At 49.3% G+C, this 19,839-nt stretch overlaps 1 protein-coding gene across 5 annotated transcripts in view; it reads right to left on the bottom strand.

Annotated features, from left to right (window-relative positions):
* Nucleotides 1–19,839, bottom strand: part of ANK1 (ankyrin 1) — a 210,984-nt gene that overhangs the window by 65,876 nt on the left and 125,269 nt on the right. For all 5 annotated transcript variants that reach the window (XM_057303493.1, XM_057303492.1, XM_057303494.1 and 2 more), the window contains exons 3-6: nt 7,362–7,460; nt 2,763–2,861; nt 2,189–2,287; nt 992–1,177 (exon numbers count right to left, since the gene is read on the bottom strand). In XM_057303493.1, the coding sequence (XP_057159476.1) occupies nt 992–1,177; nt 2,189–2,287; nt 2,763–2,861; nt 7,362–7,460 (483 nt within the window). The remainder of the gene's footprint in view (nt 1–991; nt 1,178–2,188; nt 2,288–2,762; nt 2,862–7,361; nt 7,461–19,839) is intronic.

Raw genomic sequence — 19,839 nt, 5'->3', positions numbered from 1 at the left:
AACTTGTCACAAGCCACGCTCCGCCATTTCCACCTCAGAATAAGGACAGGGATTCTGGAAATGTCGGCAGGGCCCGAGGACCCAAGATGGAAGGGTTTGCTGAAGGGGTTGAGAAATGCTTTGTGGCAAGTCATATTCAAAGCTGGGTCTCACCTCTGAGGGACCCCCATTCTTTGTTTTGCGGTTCCTGTGGACAAACCACGGACTAGCATTACCTCAAACTCTTCAGGGCCCACTCATGTGAACGGTTACTTATGAAGAGATGTTAATTAATGAATGACAAGTGCCATGCGGGCCATGATCTTCTCTCTAGAGATTGTTTCAGCTCCCTAAAAGGGCATGGTGACTCAGGGGGCTGGCCAAAGGCGGCCCTTTGGACTCCTTGGCAGGTCATTGTCATCATTCTGTCCCATAAGCCCAAAACCGTGCCTAATCCAGTCAGCAGCCTTCCAGACAAAACCCAGTGACCCTGGGGTGGAGGGACCATGTGACTAGCTCAGTGCGACCCACTCCCACTATAGAGAAGTTGTCAACAGCCCCAACTTACAGAGAATGCATCAGCAGTGCCTCAAAACATCAGACAGCTAGCAGTCCAGGCCCCTGCGGAGCCCTCCCCGTTCTCATCTCCCCACGTAGGGACACCTCCCTTCCTCCACCAGGGGCCAGCCAGGAAAAGAGGGGGATAAATTCTAGAACACCACCTGCCAGATCCCAAAGTTTCACTCTGGCCGGAGAGCCAGCCTGCCCTGGATACTTTTCTGGATGACCGGGGGCAGCAAGAACCTTTCCTGATCCACACGAGGCACATCTTCCTGGGTGTTTGTTCGCTAGGGGGTTTAGCGCGGGGCTGTCCCCTGGCGCTCTCCAGGGCACTAGCGGGAATCCGGAGGCACCATGGCAGCTGGTGGCACTCTGTGCACAGGGCGAGTGCCCTCTCTGGTCTCGGCGCGTTCTCGGGGAGTGGCTACGCGGCCCAGGGCCTGGCCCTCACCTTGGAGAGCACGTCTGGGTTGGGGTCATTCTGCAGCAGCACCGCAGCCGTCCGGGTGTCGTCGTTGCGTGCCGCGATGTGCAGGGCCGGCAGGCGCACCTTCCCTTTCGTCCCGTAGTTGATGAGGTGGGCCACCACGTTCTCGTGGCCCTGCTGCAGAGCCACCGCTAGAGGAGTGAAGCCGTCCTGGCCACAGGAAAGGAGGAGAGATCCATTCGCTCTGACCCCACCCGACCACTTCCTGTCTTCCAGGCAGGACGCGTGCTCTCACACCTCCGGGCTCTTGCTCATGAGGGGCCCTCCGTGGGAAATGACCTTCTTACCATTCAGAGCCCTCTTCATCTGTCAAGCTCAGTTTAAACGCCATCTCCTCCCTAAAGCCTTTCTTGGACCCACTTTCTTTCTCCGCAATTTCCCAGAGCCGAGAGCCACTCATTTTTCTTTATAACTTGTTCCCAGTCTGACTGAGCGCTCTGAGGGCTTCTACTACCCTGTTTCCTTGCCTACCCTCCCTCTCACCCTTCAACATGGCAGAGGACCATTCATTTCTTCACTGTTTCCTTGCCTACCCTCCCTCTCACCCTTCAACATGGCAGAGGACCATTCATTTCTTCACTGCGCGAGTATTAGTAACACCTACCAAATGCTAGAAACTATGCCAGGCACTGAGGATTGGATGGTGAGCTACTGTGATTAATCTCCTCGGTTGTGTGCCGAGGGGCACAGGACCCCATGAACTGGGGAAGCGGAACGAGCACAAGGTCACCTAACTGTTGAGGGTTACAATGTTAGGAGCCAAGAGAAACTTCGGGCTATCTAGTTCAATTTCATCCTTTCTTCAATGACAAAACTCAGGACCAGAGCTGAAGTGACTCATGGTTTATGGCAGGATCCTTTCTCATCAGGGTCCAGCCTTCAGCCGTGCTTAGTGTGGGAAGGACAAGCTTGAGTCTGATGTCATGTCTCTGGTATGTGCCTGGGCATTCCTCAAGACCCATGACTCTGTTTCTTCCTCCCTCGCAGAGCCGGGCAACACCCAGGATTAGTGCCGTGATCCGAAGGGAAAGAGCACACAACGACACTCCACACTGATTGCAACAAAGGAAGCTCTCAAGGCATGTCCCAGGAATGCACACCCCCAATGGTGTCCTACTCCCGGGGTGTTCAGCAGGGAGGCCATTTGCCCAAGGTACTTACTTCTGTGGCTACATTCTGATTAGCTCCATTTTCCAGTAAAAACTTAACCACTTCCAAGTGATTCTCTTGTGCTGCCATGTAGAGGGGTGTAAAGCCTTTCTGTAGACCAAGAGCAAAGTCATTAACATTCACCCACAAGATGAGAGATGCCAAACCCAGTGCAAAATCCTCACAACTTCAGGACAACTCTCTCTTCTTCCTATTTTCACCTAGCCCACTGGGCCACGTCCCCACCTGTGTCTCTTGGTGGAAAAACTCAGGCTTTGAAATGGCTTAGTGGGATTATTACAAAAGGCCACCAGGTGGGGGCGACACTCCATGGAAATCAGCCTCTTGCACACACATCCCCTCTATTTTCACTCCCTTCCTTGCGAACCCCCCGTGTCCCACGCACCCCTAAACATGCTTTCTCTCCCCAGGTAAACCGTAGTTAGACATATTGTTTGGCTGGTTACCTGAACAGAGGTAGACACACATTGCTGATTAATCTAGACCACGTGCCCACAGTACAACAGAAATGCAAGCGGAGAAGAAGGGCAATGCCTTCTGGCCCGGGACCCCACAGGGCCATTACCTGTGACTGGGCGTTGACATTGGCGCCATAGTTGACCAGCTCCCGGACCACCTCATCCTGACCAGCGAGGGCGGCGATGTGCAGAGCCGTGTTCCCTTTCTGAAACACACGGGGGAGAGGAAGCAGAGGAGGTTTCCCACCCAGCTGTCCACAGTACCGTGACGGTCAAAGGTAAAGTCACCACTAAGGGTACACTAACAAGGGTGTGGGTTGGGGTGGAGGACAGTGGACTTTCTTTACAGCCAAAAGGGATAGAGAGCACGCAGTGTGCCCAACCCTTTATACACCTTGAAACAGTACTGAAAGCCTAAGGAGGAAAACCCTTCCCGTTCTCCACACAGAAAAAATCACGCTAAAGAATAAAGAAGCCACTTCTCAACACCTGGTCTGCTGCCCGCAGACGCAGCGTTCTGTCAGCGGCTGACAGACCGTCGGCCTTCCTCAGGACGCACGCTGAAAGGCGTGCCAGGCAAGCCGGCCTTCTGTGGACGTCCAGCTCCTCACGAGCTGTGACTCTGCAGGGTGACACAGAGCCCCACGAGGCCCGGAGCTCCGGGGAAGGAGGCCGCAGAGGCTGCGGGCTCGGCGCCCTTCACCCGAAGCTGGGCCAAGGGGGACAGAGGAATGAGAGGTGAAGAGAAGGAAGGGCAGAAATATGTAAAGGGACTGAGGGTAATAAAATGAACTCCATAATGCATGTAGGGAAGGGAAGAAAAATATGGACGTAGATGGGGGAAATAGGGAAATCTTGCCGAGGAAGTGACAAAAAAACACTATTTGAAATATCAATCAATAAAATACATATAATGAGCAAGGCCTTTCCCAAATAAGAGAGGAGACAAAAGCCAGAGAGAATAAACACTAGAAGAAAAGGCAGTACACAAGTGTTTTAAAGTAAATATTTGAGGGGCACCTGGGTGGTGCAGTCAGTTAAGCTTCCGACTCTTGGCTTCTTCGGCTCAGGTCATGATCTTGGGGTTGTGAGATCAAGCCCCGTGTCAGGCCCCGTGCTGGGCATGAAGCCTGCTTAAGATTCTCTGTCTCCCTCTCCCTCTGCCCCTCCCCCACCTATAAATAAATAAATAAATAAATAAATAAATAAATAAATAAAGTACGTAAGTAAGTAAACTTTTAAAAAGCTAAAACCCTTTATAGGGACTAAGAAAGCAGGCAGGTGGGGCGCCTAAGTGGCTCAGTCATTAAGCATCTGCCTTCAGCCCAGGGTCCTGGGTTCGATCCCCATATCGGGCTCCTCTGCTGGGAGCCTGCTTCTTCCTCTCCCACTCCCCCTGCTGTGTTCCCTCTCTCACTGGTGTCTCTCTCTCTGTCAAATAAATAAATAAAATCTTAAAAAAAAAAAATAAAGAGAAAGAAAGAAGGCAGGTTCTGAGCAGGTGGCTGGAACACTCAGATTTTCTTGTCCGGATCCGTTCTGGGTATTTAACCGTTGCTGGGTGGGGTTCAGCTCTGGCAGGCTGCGTGTGATCAGGAATGCCAGCCTTCCTGCCAGTCTCCCTCCTGCCTCCCGGAGGTCCTGGGGCTGGAATACAGGCACACTCTCCACTGGCACCCCTGCTCAGTGAGAGGCAGGCAGGACGGGCCCCCCCACAGCTTCTGTCCACAGGGCAGGCAGGAGAAACAGGACCTGTCTGGGCCCATCTGTCCCTCTGCTATTTAAGGAGCAGAGATCCCAAACGAACTCATGTTTTCGTAGTTCAGATGGTATATAATTTACCTAAACTACATAAACACTTGCTAAGCCATCTTAGGCAACTCAAGCCCCGACAAGTAGGGACTTCAAACTCAGTCCACACACGGGGGCCATCTGTCACTGGGAGAAAAGTGTCCTCACCTGGGGGAACAGAGCAGCACGGGCACCAAGCCTTGTGGCCCCCCGGCCACTGCTGCCCCAGGCCCCCGCAGGTGGGAGAGACAGCCCACTGCAGGCACCTGGGGCCTGGAGGGGGCTCAGCTCTTTGTTTCTAAACAAAGTGTGGCCTGTATCAGGCAGGAGAGTCCTGCTTGTCGCCTCCCAAAGTTGTCTTTTTGACTTCTCCTTAATTCCATTTGATAAACCAAAGGTTCTTCCCAAATATCTGTCAGAGAGTAAGTGCCAGAAATGAAGGTATGGATGCTAATTAATCATTTTTCATGGAAGCAAAGAGCTTACATTTAGAGGCCTTGGCACCTGGGTCCGACTCACTCACTGTACCAAGTGGGACACGGCTTTTGGCACCAGAACCTTCTCTAGAAATCAGGACTCAGAACTCCAAGTCTCCCCATTTAGAAGGAAGTGTGCTGTGCCCATTCATGCGTCTGCTACACAGCGAGCACATGCGTGTTATGCGTTGGTCCAGGCGTGGGAGTATCGAGATGGCAGACACTCAGGCTCCTTGCCCTCAAGAAGCAATGTCAGATGTTGCTTTCCATCTGCCCCTCTCTGCCTGAAATCACACGACAGCAGAGCTCTTCCCATAGAAACCCATGGGGGTGGGGGTGGGGGTGGGGGCAGATGGGCCCTCGTGGAACCCTCGCTGTGGATCCTGGCCCACCTTCTGGATCTGGGCTGAGGGCATCATGGGTGATGGGTAAGAGCAAAGGGGGGACTGTGGGAAACAGACCCCCCAACTACAGACACGTGCACACAGTGCAAGGTGCAAGAGGGCCCCTGGCCTGGGATGAGGGTCACAGGGCAAGGAGTTGGGGCCCCTGTTTTCTCCATCCCTCCCTCTGCATGAAGGAACATGCCCTCGAAGGAGCAAAAAAAAAAAAATTTCTTAGCTACATGTGATCCACAAAGCCCCCTTTGTCCCCTGGTAGGGAGTCCCGGATCCTGGAAGGGAGGTGGCTGGGGCAGGTGCCAGGTAGCCGTGAGCAGGGAGATGCGGGCTTTCTCCCCCACCACCAGCCTAGAGGCTGAGCACAGGCCTCTGAGAGCCAGAGACGGGAGGATGGGGACAAGAATGCTTTTGTTTTGTGCTTTTAAAATTTCTAAGCACAGTTTAGGAAACTATATCGGTTTTGGCTTTTTTACTCTTTTCTTTTTTTAATCTTTCTCATGCTTGCGAGACCCATTAGAGTTCCCCAATCTGCTACGACTCAGGCTCAGCCCACGGTTTCTGCTTCACCTTTTTTCCTCCCTCTGTGTGGCATTCAGAAACCACGTTGGCTGACAAAATGTCTATAAATAACAAAGACACACCAAGCGTTCGCTTGCAAAATAACAATCAAGGGGGAAATTCAGCGAGAGCGAAAGCACTGGAGCACGCTGTTGGCGCAGCTCCTGGGGCCGCGCCAGGGGAAGAGGAGCCCGCAGATGGCGCGCTGCTGGCAGCCAGGTACGGGGGAGCGCCAGAAGGAGAACGAACTGCATCCCCTTCGTCCACAGAAGGAGGGTGGAAACAACTGGTACTTGTCAGGAAAAAAAAAACAAACCACACAGACATCCAGAAAGAACAAGTCTTGTCTATTTCACCGGCACGATCTCTTCACCTTCGGGAAATGACATGAAAATTACAGAATTTTACTGCCAGGGATGACTGTACCTTCATAATATTTGGGTGATGCACTTCATAACTATTATATCTGGCGTCTACGTACTGTTCTTCCAGTTCTGTGCTGGAGAGAACCGCCCGGAACTGAAATTGAGGCTGGGTGTGAGACCACGGATAAGGAACAGCAAATGGAAAGAAAGAGGCTGGCGGCCCAAAGCCAAGAGGAAAAAGGCGGGAAGTAACTGGGAAGAAAGAGGAGAGGAAGCAGTACGCAAGTCAGCAGAGAGAGGTGAGTTTTTGGTGTCGATTTGTTTTCAAGTGCCGGTGGCAGCCTCTTGCTTGCTAAGCAAACGGGATGGATGGATGTAAGAAATAAGACCGATTTTGCAAGCTGTAGATGCATAATTTTGTGACTGTGGTTTCTGGGCTTCTGTCACTGGGGCTACGGGGAAGAGCATGTTGGTGTGGGGGCTGTGACGTCAGCCTTTGCCCAGTGCCTCCTAATAGGAGAAGAGAAGGCTGTTCAGGGCAATCAGGGAGGGGAGGAAGTCAGTGTGGAGCTGACCAAGGAGACTGCTGGAGAAGAATAACTGCGAGGGTCTGGCCCTCTTCTCCCTGCCGCAGTAGCAACACAGCCACCAGTATTTGCTGATGCCTGTTTGTTTGTCATCTGAATCCTGAAACCAAGAATTATCATCCCCATTTTACAGATGAGGGAGTTGAGACTTCTCACTAGCTAACAAGTCACAGAGTATGAAGGATCTCTGCTGGGATTTGGACCCCAGGCACCTGACAGTGGGGTTTCCAGCGCTCTTAGCCCCCTGGAGGAGTCAAAGACCCCAAGAAAACAGAAAGCCATGAAAAGGGCTCTATTTCTAGGTTTATAATCTAGTGAGGAGGATAAAGTAAAAGCCCACTGACTCTTTGTGGAAATAGGGTCCTGTGCTTTTCAGGCGACTTCAGGGATGCCTAGAACTGGGAAGCGATGGGAAGGACAAGAGAAATTCAGAAGCCCGTTTGGGTTTCTGTCAAGTTTGGGGCAATACATGAGGGACCCCCACACTTGAATTATCAATGAAAAGCTCCCGCTCCTTAAGAGACATACCTTGGTTGTCGTTTCTAGAATGATTTCTTTGTGCAGAAGTTCAACCACCATCTTCACGTGGCCTTCTTTAGAGGCCAGGTGCAAGCCGTTCAGCCCATTCTGTAAAGAGCAGAGAGGCAGGAAGAGTGTGGTTAGGGGACTCTGCATTCTGTTCCAGCAGCTGGGATGAGGCCACTTCCCTGTGAAGAGATGTGTGACGGACCAGAAGGGAAGAACGGGAGGGGCCCTGGTGGCGCTGGCCCAGCCTCTCCGAGCTCTTTTCCGCAGAAGCACCAGATAATAGGAACGCAGGGCAATAACAAGACCACCACTCCCTGGACTCATCTCCATCAGAAGTGTGGGGAAGCTCTCACTAAGGCAGTGGGTAACCCTGAAATTCAGATCTTGGCCAGGCTTTTGGCGATCACGTCATGGAAGTTCTATAGCTTTAACCCCCTGGTTAATTTTCATGGCAGCAAGCAGTAAAAGCAAGGGGCAACACCAGTGTATCCCAAACATTTGTAGACATAGATGCATATTTAGTAAAAAAAAAAAAAAAAAATTCTGAAATAAGGTCTTTTGAGAATTAAATACCACCAACCACCCAGCCATAAGACTTCCTCGACAGAAGAATCGGTATTAAAATGGTCCCTTGGCCACTTTGCCATTTCAAATGCGGTCAATCTTGTCTGACAGTTCAATTGTGGGGTGCGGGTGGGGAGAACCAACACTGTCCGTGCCCAACTGGCAGTCCACAGGAGCAGAACTCTCCCTGACCGCAGAAAGGTCCAGCTGTACGTGCTGAGGGTTGAGAGAAGGTTTTACTTGGCACTCTCGCATGTCCCACCTTCTGATCCTTGCACTTAAGATGCCTGGAAACTTCCTGGCAAAAGCTGACTTCAAAGAGTGCAACTTAGAGCCACACATAATTCCAACAATATGATGAAACTCATCTCGCTTCCAGTGATGAGCAGATCTTGGCTCCATATGGAAGAGGATTTTAGTCAATCAGCACTCCCTGTGCTCTACTGCTGTGTTTTCTTCCTCCGCCTCCTCCTTGCCCACCAGCCATTCCCCTTTCTTCTCCCATTCCTTCCTGTCTCCTGTTTCAGTCAACGCTGTTCTAGCACATTGCCTTTCAGGGGATGCCCCGCAGCCACTGCAGGCTCTGGCTAACAAAAAAGACCCTCACCACCACAGTGGAAGGACTTCGCTCCTGACGGTGTGACTCGGGCAGCCCCACCACGTGCCCCTGAAATCCCCACTCTCCCTTTGTGTCTGAGCATTCAGGACCAACGAATGCTCGTGGCAAGCGACGGCCCTGCCTACGGGAGCGCCAAACCCCAGCAGTCAGCTTCAGGAGATTCCTGTTAAAACACAAATATTCTATCTGGGAGTGGCAGTGCATTAATCCCTAACAGGTGAGTCCTGTTGCTTTGCTAATACTGGCAGAGGAAGTAATGAGGAAACACTGAAATAAGGAGAGAGAGGACAGGTACCTCAGGATGGGAGAATGGAAGGTATCTAAAACTCTCTTTACATTGGGGCCTTGAACAGGGAAAATACAACAGGTGCCTGGGGTGTCAGAAAAAGGAGGAAGTGGGCTCTGAAGGGAACTTCACTGCATTTCCATTCAATTAGGCCCTCCCCGCACCCCCAAACATGCAGAGTGCAGTGGACCAAATCTTTGCATGTCAGCACAGCCAGCTTGGCCGGGTGTGTGTGGGGGTTGGGGGGCGATGGGAGGGCCCTCTCACGCAACATTCCCTCATGCAAATGCCTAGAAATCACCGTGAGATGTTCTCCTCTTGCAGACTGCATACACCATTAAATGCAGCGTACAAGCGGTGTGAATTATTCACACCCCAGTGTGAGCGGGCTTATCCGATAAAGGCTGGGCCCTGTCACGTTTGATAACAGAAAGGGAGACATCGGATCTGTGAGAACAGGAATCTGGGGGAGGGAGAAGAACACTGGGTGGCAGTAAACCAGTTCCCCTCCAATCAATTTGCAAAACACAAATTCGCTGAAAAGCAATCCGTCCAGGGACTGGGGCTCTGGAAGCCTGGAGCCCCTCCCTGCAGCTTCAGGCCCTCAGCTCTACCCCAGGGCAGGTCTGCACAGGAGCCCCTCCTCCCTCACTGTGCTTTGCCATCCCCTCTGGAAACCCAGCAGTGTTCTGGAAGGTTCCCTGCAATTGCTCAGGACTCTGGCTGGTGTCTGCGGCTGCCGCAGTGTGCTTCCCACAGGGGACTCAGCTGTGGCGGCAGGGAGAGTGGCATGGTGCTGACGGCTGTGGTTTTAGTGCTAGCTCGGGCAGCACGGTCCCCTCCCATGAGCAGTCGCGGCTCCCGAACGCCTCAAAGCTGGGGAGCTGGCAAGTCAACAAGGAAAACACCTAAGTTGACTGCTAATGCTCCAGGGTGTCTTGTTCCTGCTCTTTGGAGCCCGTGTCAGCATCTCCATCCAGAGGGATTCTAGACGTCCTGTGTGCCCAGGGAATGGAGTGGAATGAGATGTCAGGATCCCTGAACACTGAAGAAATCAAGGTCTGGGGTAGTCAAACGACCAGCCAAGGTCACACATCCTTTCTAGGGCACAGCCACATACAAAATAAATCTGGATTTCCCAGGTTTTTTTGTTGGTGGTGGTTTTTGTTGTTGTTTTTGCCCTTAGGAAGTAGTATGTTTCCATCAGAGGATAAAAGCCCATTTCTCCTTGTTTTGCTCACCAGGCAGCTCAGCACGAACCCTCAGTCACAATCACTCATACGGGTCTGTCACGGCCACTATAGCTTGATATCCAGAATTTTCTTTGCCCTGATCCACAGAAAGTCCCTCTCTTTCCCTCCCTGCATCACAGGCCTCCCTCTGAAAGCTACACTCTTGGCAGAAGGCGTCACACAAAAGGGACCATCTGAATGGATCTGTGTCTTAAATTGTGTAACTCAGCTTCCATCCCAGATCCTGGATCAATGTTCTCTTTCTTCTTTATGACTTTGTATTTTTCTGACTCTATTTTTAATTTGTTTGTTTGCTCTCAGCATAGTCACCCGAAGTCACTTTCCAGTCTATCACTGTGGTGATCTGAATCCAATGCCCTCCTCAGAGCCACAGAACCATGCTCCATCTGGCATAGCTGTCACATGCAAGATGCCTATGACATGCATAGGAGATACGCGAGAAGGCCCGGAACTCACCGCAGAACAAGATCACCTACGGAACACGGCAGGACCGAACACTTGTCTCAGCCACACTTGGAGTCATAGAGTTACCTAACGCGAGCATTTCCTTACTCCAGTTCAGACAGAACTTACTGAGAACCTAGTCCGTGCCTGGCACCACACTAGAGATGAATAAGACACAGACCCTTATCCTTGAAGATCTCAATTTAGTAGAGGCAACAGATGCATTAAAAATAAGTGCAAGATAATGTGAAAATGCCCAAAATGGCATGCACGAGATTAGAAGCAGCACGGAGAAGAAAGGAGCTGCTCTGACAAGAGGGTCAGGGAATCTTCCCGGAGGCCTTTTCAAGGCAACCTGGGCACAGGCAGGGTACAAGTTCATTAACGATGGCAAGATGAGAAGCTGTTTCTGAGTTTAAATTCTAATCCCATGAGCTAAAATTGCAGAGACAATGCTCCCAGCCCTTCTCACCTAGTGCCCTCCCCTTCTATCCAGGAAGCATCCTAATTCAAGAGAGGCACAAACACCCAGACCCCCAGCAGCAAGTTTTCTCCAGCAACTGGCCTCAGCAGGCGGACAGCTGGTCACCCTCCAGCAGCTAAAGTCGCTGAATGCCTGAAAACTAATTTACGGCACATATACAGTAAGGAACTTGTACAACTGTCTTATTAAATGCATTACTAGAGGGGCCTGGGTGGCTCAGTCAGTTAAGTGTCTGACTCAGGGTCTCAGGGCTGTGAGATCGAGCCCCATGTCCGGCTCCATGTGGAGTCTCCTTAAGATTCTTTCCATCTCCCTCTCCCTCCCCCTCCTCTTCCTCCCCTGCTCTCTCTCTCTCAAGTAAATATAAATAAAATCTTCAAAAAGATGCATTACTAGCCAATACAAGAGATCACTTCCAGTATTTCAAAGATGAAATGAACCACAGAGATGAACCATAAATGCCATCTCTTCAAAACCAGGATCCGTGTGTTTTATTTTAGTTAACTCAAATTTACGTTGTTTACTGAAAGGAAAAAGTAAGCCGCTGAAACTTGCCCTGCATTTTTTCGCCACTCGAGCTACCTTACCCAGCCCCTCCTCTTGATGTTGAACAGCAGACAGACTGCTGAGGGGGATGATGGGGAAAGTCACGTATTTCATATCTCACGTAACTGGGTATAGAAGGTAAGCAACAAGGAGGTGGAGGAGTATGAGAGTAAATGCTTCAGTTAAATGAGAAGCTGGGGAGCAAAGCATTAACTACTTGTGGCCATTTTTTAACCATATGCCTTCCTTGGGAAAACACCAGCTTGCTAGATTCCTCTTCCTAGAGATTCCTCCTTCGGAGTCTCTAATTGCATGTATATTCGGTTAACTGACATTGTCCCACAGCTCTTGGCTGCTCAGTTCTGTTTTCTCTTTGCCTATTCTTTTTTCTCTGTTGTGTCAATTTTGATCATTTCTATGGATTTATCTTCAAGTTCTTTGATGCCTTCCTCATCTGTGACCAATCTACTGATGAGCCTATTAAAGAAATCCCTCATTGCCAAAAAACTGGTTTTTTTAATTTCTAGCATTTCACTTGATTCTTTTTCCATCTTTCTGCTGAAATTCTTCATCTGTCCATGAATATTGTCCACCTTTTCTACTAGATCCTTTACCACATTAATCACAGTTATTGTAAAGACCATCTGATAGTTCCAACATCCAGGTCATCTCTGAGTCTCCTTCTATTGATTGCTTTGCCTCCTGACAACGGCTTTGTTTTTCTCTTATGTGCATGCGTGCATGTGTGTTGACTTAGGTTAGTTGACTTAGGCTTGAGTTTTGTTACCTTCAGTGCACTAAAGCTTTCAAATTCCTCTAGATGGAGGCTGCTGCTACCTTAAGCTTAGAGTAGGAGCCACGGTGCTGGAGGGATTCCTGCACTGCTGATCTCCCCTCAGCTATCAGCCAGCCCTGCATGCCTGTACCTCAGCTGGGGTCTTTCTCCATGCTTCTGCCCCCTTCCCAGCAGTAACATGCTCTGCCTTGTCGTGGGGCAGGAGGGCAACAGGGAAGCACTCCTTTGTCTTGGCCCAGACTTAGTCTTACAAACAATACCACAAAAGGTCTTGCACCTGGACCTCAAAGGGGGGATTCTTGTTTTAAGCATTCTTTCCCCTTGTCTCTGTGGCAGCAAGACCTACCTTGTCTTTATACTTGGTCTTGGGTGGGAGTTTCTTGCTCCTCTCCAGCAGAAGCAGACCTCTGTTCATTATTGGTACAAGACCATGTTGGGGCCAGGCCAGTCTCCTGCCCTCCTCCAGGTGAACCAGGGTTTTGCCTCTACCTTCCCTGCAGCACCGCTGGGTCTTTGCTGTGTCCTAGGGCGGAGGTAGTTTGTTTCTATTCCTCCCCCGAACAATGGATTTTTGCCTATGGTCTGAAGGTGAGAGGGTTTGTTTTTCCTTCACATGAGGGAAGAATCTGGGGAAGCAGGCAAGGCTTTTTCTGTTCCTGCCTCTACCTCTTCCTCCAAAGCCACCAAGTAACTCCTGTATTCCCCTGCCCTCCTGAGGGACTCTCTCTGGTCTTCTGACTTATCCTAATATGTCTCACGAACACCCACCGGAGGCCTATGGTTTCAGACACACTGCAGTCCACACTGACCTTTAAGAATTTGTTAAAGATTTTGGCTTGCATAATAGCTGCTTCTTTCTCCCGTACTCTGCCACAGCCACTCTTTGGAGGGGCTTACTGCCCTTCGGAATTCAGTTAACTTGGTTGCACAATGTGATCTCAGCCCTCTGAAGGGCTCAGGACAAATTATAATTTTGTAAATTGTCCAGGCCTTTCTTATTGTTAGGGTAGGAACAATGTTCTTAGAAGCTCTTTACATCCTACGTATTCCCTATACTAAGCCTCTAAAGACGCCTGACCTCATATGATATCATTTCACATGGCCCTAATAGGGCAGACAACCTTTTTATGATCTTGTTTGGCAAATGTGTTCAAGCCAAGCACACATACCTAGAGTTTTTCATCTGCCTCTGCTCTTTTTCAGGTAAAATGTCAACTTAGAGGATTTTTCTGAGAAGCAATCTGTCCAACAGGAGGGGGAGAAGTTCTCAGCCAGGCGGTGTTTCTTTTAACATTTTTAAGAAGGAAAAAAAAAGTCACATTCAGCCTGAATGATTTAATTTGGAGTATTTTCTTGTACCAACTGTGAGAAATTCCATTGGCAAAATACACAATTCCAGACATTTGTTCTCAGTAAATTGTTCCTCTGTTTAGCATCTCTGATTGCCCCAATTACACTAATTGATTTCTAAATGTACAAATACAGTAGACATGTCACAAGGAATTTAACTCTTCTCCTGTCCAATGCAGAGAATGGTTTCAGATTGAAAAGCTATGGAGTCCTGAAATGCGAGATCTCTTTGAAAACTGCAAGAACATCTCGAAAGCTGCTGCTTACCTTCCCATGTGTATACGCACTCTTCCACCTCCTTTTCTCACAGCTGTTTATTTTACCCACTAACATGGCTGGCCCCCACGCCCACAGAGCAGGCAGCCCCAGGTTGTGTCCTGAGGACCTTGAGGCCCACCTCCTCCTTCCACCTCCACCACATGTTCTGAAACTTATTATTTCAGTCCCCCATTCTCTTTATTTGAGCCAAGCAGCGTGTTTCTAGAGGACTTAAGCTAATATGCTAATGTGGTATCCAGGAAGCATGACTTTTTTTATTCATGAACAACTTCTGGTTCGACTCATCAGATTAGTTAGTTGTCATCCGGCCAGGCCCAGAGGCAATGGAGCACTGGCCAGGGGAAGTTTTGATGGGGACGGAAAGGACTGGGATCTTGGTAAGAATAAGCCCAGAGCAGTGGCAGAGAAAGGCAAGAAGTCTGAGGACCCGAGAATGAACAAAAAGAGGGGTGGGGGAGAGGGGCTTCTAAGTAACACTGCCTTCATGCAACACTCCCTTTACTCATACGGTCAGTAAAGGTTAATGGTTAATTGGTCAATTGGTCAATTGGTTAATCAGAAGATCTTGCCCATAATAAGGATAAGGATGTAGACAGAGAGGGTCATACACCTCGGTTTTTATACTTACTGTCCCACTTTCCTATTCAATCTGGCTTCCCTGTTAGTTTGTTCTATCTGTCCAGAGAAGATCAGGATTCAACTCTACGTTACAGAAGTTTAATTTTCCAAATAGCACCCAGCCCGTATACCTGTGACTTCAAACTGCTGTATTATCAATCCTTTTGTGGAGCAAAATCACTGACATTATATATTTGGAAGTCTGCAGCCCTGAAACAGAACAGGAAATAAGAATCTAAACAGGGTTTGTGGAGAGAAAAAAAAGGATTGCCATTCCTACTCCAAATCCTGAGACTGATGAGAAAGAAAGAGGAAGGGAAGAAAGAAAGGCAGACTATGGAAACCAGAGGCAGAGAGGGTGAGGACCAAACGAAGTGGTAGAAAAGGAAAGAGAGGGTGGCTATCACTACAGTCTGACTACATGAGGGAGTGAATGAAGATGCTGGCCAAAAAATCACTGGAACACTATAAATTTTTATTCCTTTCTCCAAATTGCCTGCATTAAATTTTCAGCCAAAACAGAAATGAGATAAAAAAATGAACGGAAGTTTTCCCACCTTCCCTTCTGTTGCTTTTGCCTTCCCTCCCGTCCCAGCTCAGAGATGTCAGCGTCTGAGGCAGCAGGGCAGGGAACCAGAAGGGGGGCCCTGCAGAGCTGCAGGCAGCAGTGTGTCAGCTCTGAGAAAGAGCAGAGGGCTGCTTCAGTGCTTGGGAGATTGTTACACTGAGCAAACAAGTCAATACACCGAGGAAGATGAATGTCAGTGGGAGTCAGGATCCTCACTGTCTGAAGGGACTTACAAACGCGAAAGAGGAAGACCTAGAAAGAACTCTGAGGTGTTGGACTAGACCTGGAAGTATTGACATGATCTCATGGATTTAAAAAATATACATACATACATAGATGCAGAACTCGATGTAGTTGTATGGACACACACACGACAACCAGTAGCAATGAGCACATCAAGTGACCAGATTGTGGTGTCTAAATACCACCCACCACTCAAAGGAACCTTGGAAAAATGGCTGATCCAAAAGTACAAAACCACCTCGGGACAACAGGTTCCAGAAAGGAAGGAAATGCTCAAAGAACGATGAGGGCGTGCTGAAGAACAAAGAAGCCAGACTACTGAGTGCTTCCACTAGCCTCATTTAGACTTGAACATCAAAATAAATCATGAGAGCATTGGTTTATAACCTATCAAATAAAGTAGGAGCCCACGAGTCTAAACAGGTATAAACAAAGAATGAAAAAAAAAAATCAATGAGGGAGGAGGAAAAGCCAGCTAATAAATGTAGTAGGAATGACAGAGATGGAGAATCACTCTCTGGAACCATCACAGTGGCAGCTGATAAGGCAGAAGGTGTCAATGTATGCCAAGGTTGGTGGCTGGAACTTTGATGAAGAACAGGACATTGGCATTATATCAGAATATCCCCCCACACACACACAAAATACTGATCAGTGACAAAGGGAAAAATCAATGACACCAACAGATAACCAAGGCTAACATCACCAGGGGTGGAAAGGGGGCAGATTTCTGGGGTATTCCTACTAAGGCTGCGCTACCTTGGTCTGGCCATAAGGAAACATCAGCAGACACACAGTTGAGGTTCCAACTACAAAATGGAAACTGTTGGAAACATGCAAGACAGGCAAAGACTTGAGGAGGCATTCCAGACTGAAGGAGACTGATGAGAAATGACAACTAAATACAGTCTGGAGAGACCCTAAGAACAGAGGAAGAGAGAGAACTGGGGAGCTTGGGAGCAGGCAGGAAGGGAAGGAGAGAGGGGCAAGACTGGGGGAGAGGCAGGGAGGTAGCGTGGAGGAGCAAAAAGGGAGGGAAGGAAGGAGAGGGAGAGCAACTTCTCATTATCTGGACAGTTGGCAACATTTTAATGGGGTCTGTAGATGGTTGTGTTGCATCAATGCTGATTTCCTGCTTTGGAGGCCTGCAGGGTAGTTATGTGGGAAAGTGCCCTTACTTTTGAGTGGTACACACTGGAATGTCTAGGGGTGATGGGGAATGACATCATACATAGAACATATTATAGATAAACAGGCAGGAAGAGCAAATGCAGTAAAATGATAACAGTCTAGGCGACAGAGATGTGAGAATTCTTTGTATTATTCTCACAACTTTTTTTTACACATTCAAAAGTATTTACAATTTTAGCAAAGACAGCGGGAGGTAGGAGGAAGTAGTGGTAGATGAGAAGAGGCTGTGGGGGGAGCAATCACTGTGGTGAGGAACTCTGGGCTCTGGCTGTGGTGGGAGAGGGTGGGGGGCCTTTAGGTTCCTGCGTGCCTATGGACTCAGAGCCAGAAATGAGTTGAGCACACAGACCCTCCTGCTTCTGAAGGACCCGTGAGGCAGGAGTCTTACTGGAGGTCTGAGATTAATCCACAATGGAAGACCCAGAGTCACCCCACCAGACCGCCCGGCATGGAAACCAGCGGATGGGGAAGCCTCTTCCGGCGGCCAGGTGTCACCTCCCACAGGGCCATCCCCCCTGCTGCCTCTGTCTCACCCAGCTAGCCGATGGCTCCCCAGAGACCGCTTGGTGGGAAAGGTCTGCTAAAAATATAGGATCCTGAAATCCAATCAACCAGAAGCCAGGCAGAGCTGAAGCAATGACCATAATCCTGGTGGAAAATCACCCCGATCTCCTTTGTCAGCTCGTCCTTGTCCCGGGACCGACCAGAGCGGTAGAAGAGGAACAGAAATTTCGAGATGGCGCACGCTCAGAAGCGGGTGGCTCCGATAGAAACGAGCAAGACCAGCTCCGGGCACTTGGCCCTCCTCCGCTTCATTCCAACCTAGATTTAGCTCTCCTACCCACGCAGCTAAGATCCAGTGTACTAGGTATTCACGAAGAGGGAAAACACTTGAATGGTTTTCATTATCTTAAAAAAAAAATGGGGAAGAAAAAAAAGAAACCCACGCTAGTCAGAGCCCTGAGAGGAGATGAGTCAACCCGGATCACCTTCTCTCTACGCCGGGGACACAAGGTGCACACACCCCCCACCCCCGCACTGAGCAGCTCCGTGGCAGATCCATCCGCTGCAGGGGCTGAAGGCCTCCCGGGAGCCTGGAGCAGGAAGTGTGAGCTCAAGTTAATGAGAGACAGGGACGCTGAAATTCAGCTCAGCAGCTAAGAATATCTCCTGTGGACTAGAAAGAGTTTCCATGTCCGAGACCTTGGCATTCCTTTAAAAAGATAACAAGAGCCAGACCTTCAGAAGAAGGGCAGTGGGGGGGGGGGGGGTCAAAGGACAGAGCACTGGAGAAGGAGGTGAGGCCTCTAAGCTGTCCCGATGTGTGCCCTCACCTCTAGGGCCTCAGTCTCTGTATTTTCAAAATGACAGAATTGCCCTAATCCTCTGGCTTCCCCCTAATTCCACAGTAAAACAATTCAACATCTCTCAGAAAACAGTTAAGATGTGCGTGCAGAGAGGCACAGAAGAAGGTATGAGAAGAGTCACACCTCATTATTTACAGTGATTTTGGGGAGTGGGGGCATACAGGGAAATTTACAGAAAACTTACATATTTTCATATGGTGTAAATTTTTATTTTTTAAAAAGATTTTATTTATTTATTCGAGAGAGAGTGAGTGAGGGAAGGAGCAGGGGGAGGGGCAGAGGGAGAGGGAGAAGCAGACTCGTCCCTGAGCAGGGAACCCAAGCTGGGCTCAATCCCGGGACTCCGGGATCATGACCCGAGCTGAAGGCAGACGCTTAACACAGAGTAACCCAGGTGTCCCAGTGTAAATTTTTAAACAACTATCATGAAGTCATTTTGTTGCTAAATTAAAAATCACAAAACAGTTAAAATCAGGACACAGGTGTCAAAAACATCTATAGCAAAAAATTCATAATCAAATGAGAATAATCCCAGGCAAATTCACATGCATCGTCTATTTCAATGAGAAAGAACTGGAATTGTTAATTGTGTTTAGCATTTCCTATAATACCCAGAGAAGCAAATCTTCCTTTGAGGCCCAGATCGAATGTCATTTTTCTCTGGGACTTTTCCTGTCCCTTTCTCTTTGCCACACCGCGCCCTGTTTCCAGCTTCTCAAAAGTGAATTGCTCTCTCAACCGTGTCCCCAAGGCACCCGGGGATAATCTATCAAGGCCCTCATCCCGTGAAATTGCTTTTATCTGCTCCCGTGTCTGTGTCTCTCAAAGTAGGACTTTCTTCGGTTCCTATGTGTTCCTCACCTTCGGATGGTAGGTCCTACCATGGGGCCTGGCCCAGGGCGCGCGCTCCACAAGGATTCGTGCCTTCGAATGCACCCTCGTGCACCCTGACACACGCACAGAGTTATCTTGTTTTCTCAGTCTCTATAGACTACGCGTATCACATCTGTTCTTCATACTGTAAATCCATAGCAATCGAAGCCTAAAGTGGAGCGTGGAGGATGCACGCTCCTTAAAATATCTTCTAGATCATTCTTTTTTTTTTTTTAAGATTTTATTTATTTATTCGACAGAGATAGAGACAGCCAACGAGAGAGGGAACACAAGCAGGGGGAGTTGGAGAGGAAGAAGCAGGCCCATAGCGGAGGAGCCTGATGTGGGGCTCGATCCCAGAATGCCGGGATCACGCCCTGAGCCGAAGGCAGACGCTTAACCGCTGTGCCACTCAGGCGCCCCTCTTCTAGATCATTCTTAACGAAGCCATTCACCCTTTTCCTGGTCCCTAGGATTCCAGAGACGTCCCTGGTCATGTCACTGAACTGGTGAGTCAAGTCTTCCTTAACCGAGAAGGAATGCAAACTGAAAATGAAAGCAGCTCAGGGAGGGCCTCCCAGAAGAGTAACGGGCCCTGCTGCCCGGCTCAGCTCTGCAGCTGACACACAGGACAGAGACCTGGGCTGGGAGCTGGGAGCCCCGGCCCTTGTTCTGGAAGACTCTTGCCCTCTTTGCCTCTCTCAAGGGTGAAGTGAGGTCATGCTGGGGAACGGCTGGGGAAAGCAGAGACACTGCGGAGCTGGGATCTGTGATTATTAAACACCGTGGGTCACTCTGACTCATGACAAGTCATCAACGCACTTTAAAACTACAAATTAGTCATGACAATCACCCAGATGAACATCGAATAGTTTATTTCGGCTGAGATGCAAAAGCAATTTACCTATTTAAATTAATTCAGGGGATGGGGGTGTTCAGTCCCAACTTTTTCACTAAATGCCTTTTCTAGGAGGAACCAAAACTTCCGAAGAACCCG

Source organism: Ursus arctos, unplaced genomic scaffold (assembly GCF_023065955.2).
Source record: "Ursus arctos isolate Adak ecotype North America unplaced genomic scaffold, UrsArc2.0 scaffold_27, whole genome shotgun sequence".
NCBI lineage: Eukaryota > Metazoa > Chordata > Mammalia > Carnivora > Ursidae > Ursus > Ursus arctos.
This window is presented reverse-complemented; position numbering and strand designations above follow the sequence as displayed.